Source organism: Mycteria americana, chromosome 3 (assembly GCF_035582795.1).
Source record: "Mycteria americana isolate JAX WOST 10 ecotype Jacksonville Zoo and Gardens chromosome 3, USCA_MyAme_1.0, whole genome shotgun sequence".
NCBI classification, from domain to species: Eukaryota; Metazoa; Chordata; class Aves; order Ciconiiformes; family Ciconiidae; genus Mycteria; species Mycteria americana.
In genome coordinates, this window is record NC_134367.1 from 90755432 (window position 1) to 90763728 (window position 8297).

General features: G+C 41.2%; 1 protein-coding gene across 2 annotated transcripts in view; it reads left to right on the top strand.

Moving 5' to 3' along the window:
- SULT6B1 (sulfotransferase family 6B member 1) overlaps positions 1-5613 on the top strand; it is a 9180-nt gene extending 3567 nt beyond the window's left edge. Inside the window, exons 2-8 of one of the 2 annotated variants that reach the window (XM_075496075.1) lie at positions 456-595; positions 1365-1477; positions 1726-1815; positions 2843-2969; positions 3632-3726; positions 4016-4172; positions 5078-5613. In XM_075496075.1, coding sequence (XP_075352190.1) covers positions 456-595; positions 1365-1477; positions 1726-1815; positions 2843-2969; positions 3632-3726; positions 4016-4172; positions 5078-5208 — 853 coding nt within the window. In that variant the 3' untranslated portion in view covers positions 5209-5613. The remainder of the gene's footprint in view (positions 1-455; positions 596-1364; positions 1478-1725; positions 1816-2842; positions 2970-3631; positions 3727-4015; positions 4173-5077) is intronic. The other variant, XM_075496073.1, reaches the window with a different exon arrangement.
- The last annotated feature ends 2684 nt before the right edge of the window (positions 5614-8297 follow it).

An 8297-nucleotide genomic window follows, 5' to 3' on the forward strand; every position in this document is an offset into this window, starting at 1 on the left:
GGATGCAGTACTTCCCAGGGATGGGTTGCACGGTTGAGAAGCCAGTAGGGGATTTAGAGACTAGGAATTTTAGGTTCAGGAATTGTAGCTTTTCGTTAAAATAAAATTTGTATTTGTGCACATGCAGTTAATACTGGGCAGATGAGGACATCTTAATGCTTTTGGCTCTGGTCTGTATGTAAATGGGAGAGTGATATAAATGATATACATCATACAATGTCTTATATATAAATATGATATTGGGTAGTATATAAGTGTAATATATGTATTAAAAGACATTGTGTGATGTGCACGCATTGTATACACATTACTGTATAAATGACATGTATCAGCTGTTTCCATCCGAGCATCCTGAGGCACTTTATATAACATAGGGTGGAAGTTATTCCTTTCTGGGAATAACTTTCCACTGGAAGCCTGAGGTTAAAGCTGTTTGTGTTGTGTGTTCCCTTTAGTGCCTCTGGCAGCTGTGTTCACAGGGGACTCACAGCATGCAGGAGGCGGCGGCAGCTCCACAGCTCCGTCTCCGTGGGCCCTGTGGGAAGCCTTCCAAGTACCTCCCCACAAGGACGTGGGAAGGGTGCTGCGGGCCAAGGTGAACACGCTGTTCCCTCACTCTGTCCTACCGGCAATCGGCAGAGCATCAGTGGAGCAAATGTGATTCCTGGAAACCTTGGGGAAGCAGGCACCACGGCGCAGCTCCAGGAGCTGGCCACAGGCTCACGCTGGAACAGGATGCAGTATGGGGGAGGCTTTGCTGCAAGATCCCTTCCAAAGGGTGAGGGGTGGGGAAGGATGCAGGTGTCCAGTGGGTAACAGCTCTTCTAGCACTTGTTCTGGCATGCACTTTATGGAGGCAGCAGCAGGCACAACCGGGGACAAGCACTGGCAGTGACATTGAATAAATGACTCCATTTCATCCTTCACCCAGGGCAGTAGAGAGAGGCAAACTCTTTCCTCAGCAGAATAAGCGAAGGTCCTTGCTCATTCTTTCCTTCTCCTATCCAGACCCTTCCCAGGTGTTTCTCTGCAAAAGACAGTAAAGCTTCTGTTATTGTCTGTCACTGAGTGTTTTATGAATATATTTAAAAGATGTTAAGTAAGTGCATCGTTGAGTCAGTTCTGCCCCCAGTGCTTTCCACATACCAGTTATAAGTGAGCCAAGAAGGTCACAGTTAAGAAGCTGTTGAGGATCTCATTAATGGAAAACATTATTTTGTTTACAGTCATTTGAGAGCTTTAGTGTTATTTGTCATTTGATGACTGTCTATTATGCTGAATTAAGCCATGTAATGAGAAGGCTCTGAGATCTTACATAAACCTCTGATATGTTTTTATTTTGTTCTCTGGGATTCTTGGTGCAGGTGTGAACTGGCTTATCCAGATTTTAAGTGATCTGATATTTACAACTACCCAGAGTAAACCTGTAAGCACAGAACTACCATTTATTGAATGTGGAGATCCAGATAAATATCAGGTTAGTGAAAGGAAACTATTGAACCACTTAAAGTCTGTTGTTTTCTCTCTCTTGCACCCCCGCACACAAGTTATTAAAATGAAGTCATGCAGCAGGTAAAGGTATTTCTCCCGAGAGGGGAAAAAAGATAATATTGGATGACTAATGCCTTTTGATTAGGGGTTGTTTCACACAGGCAACTCACACAGATCATTGCTGCACCCATGAAATAAACCTGTTCTCACTTATGGTTCTGTTTATTTCTAAAGAGGATGAAGCAGATTCCATCTCCAAGGATTTTGGCAACACATCTGAATTATGACTGCCTCCCCAAGTCTATTTTCAAGAACAAAGCCAAGGTGGGCTTTTTTTCTTTTTTCCAAGAACAAGCCTCATCTCTCTGACAGTACCAGCATGCAAGAGTAATTTTGGGGCCACATCCTTTTCTTGCGCCCAAGCAGGTGGCACTGGGGAAAAGCAACCTGGAGACAGTGGGAGTCTCATGATGCCTGGGCTGGCTTAGTACCCCCTACAATTTACAGTAGCCTTAGCGGTGCTGTAGTTGACATAAACAAGAACAGATCTAGAGGCTGTTGCAGTGCTCAGAAATGGCTGGAGTGTCACACTTTCAGTTTTTATGCTACTCTTTTCTATGCATGACCGTGGTGGGAATGAATGTGGCAGCAGTATCTCTGGGACATTGGCTGTCTCCTTGCAAAGAGTCACATTGTTAAAACTTTAATATTTCTGGTACTGGGTCACTGAACAATAGCACACTCTGGGTCACTAATACATAGCACTTAGGAGATGTACCACAGATGAAGGAAATAATTGGTTAAGGGATGGGGATTTTTTCCATGTTTCATTGGTATTTTTTCCTGTATGAGACAGGAAAAAATATAATGTGTGTAACAAAAAAATGTAATGTGTATAACGTGTTTTCAGAAGTGTTTATGCTTCTCTGAGGATTACAGTCTCTTAGGATTTCAAGAACATTATTGCCATGCTTTGAAGAATGGGAGATGATTGTAACAGCTGCCGTTTCCTGAAGGAGAATTGAACAGAGCTTTTCCTAGCAGGGGGTTGGCAAATGGTTACTTACAATTTCCCAGGTCTTAGGCAGTTATGGGATAGTATTCAATGCCGATATTACAGTTTTTCCAGTTGCTTCTTTCTACAGTTGCGTAATGACATAAGCAAATCTTAGAAGTGGTAACAAGGTCTTTATTATGATCACATTGTAAATTTGTTCTCCATGCCTTAACTAATAAAATATTTTATAGCCCCCAGTATGTTACTGGCTGCAGAATGTTTGGTTATACTCTCATTTTGGTTACCAGGGGAAATAAATGATCTAAAATTGTTGACCTGTTTCTCCCACTCCAGATACTAGTGCTGTTTCGAAACCCTAAAGATACAGCTGTTTCATTTTTCCATTTCCACAACAATGTGCCAAGCGTCCCCAGTTACAGCTCCTGGGATGAGTTCTTCTCAGAGTTCATGAATGGGAAAGGTATTGTTACAGTCACTGAATGCAGTTGAAGAAGCAGCAGAAAAAAAATATTTAAAAACAACTAAAAGGGGCCAGTGGGAAAACAGCTGTGTCATAATTAGTTTACTGATGGCCATGCGTCATGATAAAGGAGGCAGCCGAATGCCAGAATGGGGAGAATGTCCAAAAGACGCTTTGCTTCTGGGTATTTTGCTCTTCCAGGCAAGGGTGAAGGAGTTGCATGGCAGCTTGACAATGGGCATTGGGTCAAAATTCTGCCACTTAGTGATGGAGGAAATGCTACAGATCTGAAGTGGTAATGAAATGACAGTTTGTTGTCTTTACTGTTTCTGCACATGAGGCCAAACACCTCATTAGCAACCCAAATTTTAGATTTAGACTGATGTCTGGCTTTGGCTTTTAAGAGATGTTTGAATGACAATATAGTAACAGAGGGGAAGCACATCGTGAAATTCCTATTTCTGTGTGGAAACCACTACGAAAGTCCAGAGGAAGACTCTGTCATTCTGTTGTACAGTACGGTACCATGGAAAGGACAGGCTGTTCCTTTTTTTTGCATTGATGTAACCGATAGGCAACAGAAGGCAATTCTTCAGTTGGAGAGAAATAAGTACCCAGTAAAAAAAGAAGGTCACACTTATGGTTTTTTCTCTTCTTTACAGTCAGCTGGGGATCCTATTTTGATCATGCAGTCACCTGGAACAAACATATTGAGGATGAGAATACTATGATCATAATATATGAAGACTTGAAAGAGGTAAAGCAGATGCTGTGTACTGGCAGGCAAAACACATCTGAACCCACTTCTTGAAATCTGCTGAAATTAACAGCAGAAGGCACAGGTTTCTGAAAGAGCAAAATCAAGTTGATTTTAGCGACAAGTTGAGTCTGGCTATACAAAAGCAGAGCTTCAGTGTCAGGCAGAAAACATACTGTGAAGGAAAATATATATTGTTAATAGATGATGTCAATGCACATCCCAAGTGGGTAACTCCTTTTTCAGAGGAAGCATATTACATGTCTCCCTTTCACTGTATTGCTTTCAGAACCTGACTGCCAGTGTAAAGCAGATAGCTGAATTCTTTGGATTCTCCCCAACGGCCGAGCAGATCCAGTGCATTGCAGAGAGGGCAACTTTCCAGGCAGTGAAGGATAAGGCGCAGGAGACTCATGGTGCTGTTGGCTCAGTTCTTTTCCGCAAAGGTAAATTTGTTTGTATTTTGTCAGGGTGGTGAATGGTAGCACTGCATCTTGGGCAGGCTGGAGTTTGGATTAATAGATGGTTAATCCTTCTGTCTAATTTTCAAGGTTGGGAGTTGTTTAAGAAACACTGTGATTCAGGATGCTGTCACTTGATTTCATCACAAGGGCCAGTACCATTTGGTAAAGCCCTGTATAATATGATTAGCAGAAGTGCCCAACAAGTAGCACACCCTTCAGTCATGGTATGCAGTAAGCACCAGTTAAAACAAAGAAGAGTTTCATTTTGGTTTCTGTGAGTACTGGGGATAGCCTGGCACTCGGTCTACAGAGTGCCTCCACAGATTTTTCTTCTTAGGTTTTCTAAATAACTCTTGTGATTGCCTAAGAACCTCAGTCAACACATGGAATCCAGACACTCCACAAATTGAGCTGTGTCTTTTAGCCATAGATCAAGCTAGAGCTGTAGACTCAGACAACCTCAGACTGTGGGCTCTCTAAAATCTAGATTAAGGGTAGACTACAGATTCGACTACAGGTTGCAGTGCACAAAGCTCTTGCAGTTCAAAGCCACATCTTTGAACTTTCTGGGTTGGTTTCACAACTGCTGGTCATCTTTTATAGTCTTCTGCAGTTGTACAAGACACATGCCAAACCTATGAAGGCAGACCAGTAGCTTCCTATGTTCACTTTATGTTCCCATTCTATGAGAACATCAAATATAAGGCAAACATACGAGTGTATTCTTGGGTCAGAGATTCTTTTCTTGCAGGGAAAAAAAAAAAAAAAGAAAAAAATGGATTATCCTGAAATATGGTAATAAGAGAGACAAGGTAGTTTTTTGTTTTAAATCATACTCCTTGGTCCTTACAGTCAAGGGTAATATTTTACTTTTCTTTGTATTCCAGGTGTTGTTGGAGACTGGAAAAGTCTTTTCACTGAAGCTCAGAACGAGGAAATGGATGCCAAATTCAAAGTGTGCTTAGAAGGAACTAAGCTGGGAGTGAAGTTAAAATATGATGTGTACTGCAAGGCCTGAACCTCCTTTAGAGAAAAAACTCATGTCCAGGCTGCTTTTCATTCACTTTTGTGAAATATAACAGAAACCAGTGTTATCCCACAAGGACAATATCTGATTGAAAAATTTTGAAAATCCATGCAATTTGCAAACCTGTTTCTGCTGTCTTAACTTACACAAGCAATCCTTGCTCATGCCATTAGTATCAGTGACTTCACTGCATTCTTTTAAATGACCTGTAGTTCTTTGGTCTCACTTGTTTTTTAACACTGATTTTTAGCTGTGATTTCATGTTACCTGGTAGAATCCTGTGTGAAATATATATGCAGTAGTTAAACCTGCTGAAATCACTGGAAATGTATTCAGTATGTTGGAAGTGATTTTCGAAGAGATTTTTTAAAACACCCATGAAGTGTCATTTTGATTCTTAATTTTTAAGTTCATAGTATTCATATATAATTTTAATTTCTAAGTTCATAGTCTAAAATGAAATTTCGAAAGGTCTTGTTGTCCTTTGCCACTTTCTGTGTGCTGATAAATGTGTGAAAAAAGTAAAGGAATGCAGTGGTGGAAATTTTCTCCCCCTTTCGTCAATAATATTTTTCTTTCCTTTGGGAGTGTGAGATCTCATCCTGAGCAATTGAAGGAATTACCTTGGACAGAATTCGCTCATGGAGATTGGAGTCCTCCTCCTGGTGGTGGCTTGCTTTGTTGCTTAACCTGAACACAGGGTTACCCATGGGGGAAATTGGAAACAGGTGTTGAGAATATCAGGTTTTGTCCACATGACTGTCAGGACTCCTGAGCACCCACCCTGCTTTGGATGTTGAGGAAGCACATGAAGAAGCTCCTGGCTGGGCAGGACTGGGAGGAAGTCACTTCTTTATGGTATCAAGGCAGAGGGGTTGGTAACCATCTGGTTGACTTGTTTGGAAGAAGGGACTTTTTAGACATGAGAGAAGGAAGTGTGCTACTTGCATAACTCTGGAAATGGAGCCTTTGCCTGGGTTGTCTGGGTTTGCCAGCGCTACTTTATGCCTAACAGTAGTACATATGATTTCAGAGCCAGGATGTGGATTTTTTCTGGACATCTGTCTGGTATTTTTGAAGTGCCACTGTCAAGAACAGAATGACTGTTCTTTGAAAGAGAAGAGTCACACCAGTAAGACCTGGGGTGGTCTTGTGCACACCAGAAGACCGGTGTGCACAAGACGGTTGAACATTGAATGGTCTCATAAAGGGCTGAGTTTTTAGGCTGCAGTTTTCCCTTGGGAGGCTGATTAAACACCAGTCTTTGACAGCTGTTGTTTTCCCCACCAGAGGCATTTCTTTATCTCCGAAGAGAAGGAATACAAAGGAAAAAGTACTTGGAGAAGGAGTATGTGGGTAATGGGCACACAGTTGCTAATTTAGCCAGTAGGGGAGGCTAAAGTCTTCCTCCTCGTAGTTTGTCAGCTTCTGTCTGAGAAATAATTGTCTTAAGTGTGGTAAGTGGCTTGGCAGAAGGAGTGTTTGTTACAGATATGTTGGGTAAAGAATGTACCTTAGCCAGGCTGAAAACTCAAGTATTGGGTACTTGAGGTGTTGACACAGATGGACTCTGTGAGACATCCTGCTGCACACTTTGTTAGCTGATGGTAAACACAACAAACTCCCAGTCATTCAGTGCTAATGAGAGTCCCTTTCTAAAAGGCTGCCAGTGACAGGGGAATGATTAAGACAGGTTAACTTCAGTGCATAGTTAGGAATGTCTTGTCATTTTGTAGTCAGGTCTCCACAAAATCATATTTGTTTGTCTTTCCTGGTGTATTCCCCTTTAATTTTCTTCTCCTGTTCTAGCCGTGTTTGCTGTAGCAATGAAAACTGCATACAGCTCACTGACAGCACAAAAAACCTCCAGCTGTTGGTCCTTTAGGTTGACTAGCTAAGATGCCAGTGTCCCAAAGACTGGCATTCTCATGGTGGGAAGAAAGGATCAATGCAGATGTGAATTTGCTTTCAAAATTAACAGCTGTAATAATGGCCATTTAAAATAAGTAAACAAAAAGTGGTGTACCAGTGAGGATTGAAGAGCAAAATAGAACACACAAAACCAAACCGTATCAGAATGAAGTCGGTTAATACCAAACAAATGAAAGTTTCAGGTTGCTAAAGCTATCTCCAACAAACCCAGGGTTCCCTATAAGCTTTACAAAGGCACTGGAAAAAGCAGCAGTGTTCCTTGGGTGTTCGCCTCATCTGTACCTGCTGCAGCAGTAGGTCAAGATCATTGCCAAGCAATTAAGAAAAGGAAGTTCAAAAAGCTTTGGTTGAGGATAATGTCGAAAATAGCCAGCCTGTCCATTTAAACCACCGTATTTCTCAGTTTAAGATTACAATGAAGTATTCCAGGGCAGTTCAAGAGGAAATCCTGTCTCAAGATGCTAGCTAGGCTATTCTTAAAAGTTTTACACCTTTTGACCAGCAAGGTTATTTAAGCTGACGTTGTTTAGCTATCATCTGAGGGAATATTTTATAGATTACATTCTTAAATTCCTTCAGTCTGATCTGCACATTCTTCTCAGCACATACTGACATACTCAGTAATTGCCAGCTAATGTTGAGCATTCAAGAACATCGAGTAAAAGACTAGTGACTGTGAGGGGTGACTGATTTTTTTGCAGCTTTCCGTGTGTTGTAGGTTCGGTTCTGTTAAAAATGATGTGGTGGGGTAACAAGGAGGAAAGCTAGACACAATGTCACCGGAGAAAGGGAGAATAGGTACCTTCCTCAAGCACGTAAGCCCATTCAGGATGAAAAAGCACTATGAAGTGCTTTGAGATGGTGGCATTGAAGGTCAAATCAAGTAGCCGACAATGATTGCAGCAATTGACAGCAGCTAAACTAAACAAAAGATTCAAACCCAAACAAAAGAAAAATTAAACTCCTCATTGTGGAAAATCACCAGTCATATATTCTTTCAGCCATACATATAGGGAGCAATTTTGGATATATATTTTCCATTTCTATATTTTATACTTTTTATTATGGTACTCAGCAGTAAAACTGTAAATGGTATTTTTGACACACAACATTTAAGGAATATGTTGGATCATTCGGCTTCTAAAGAA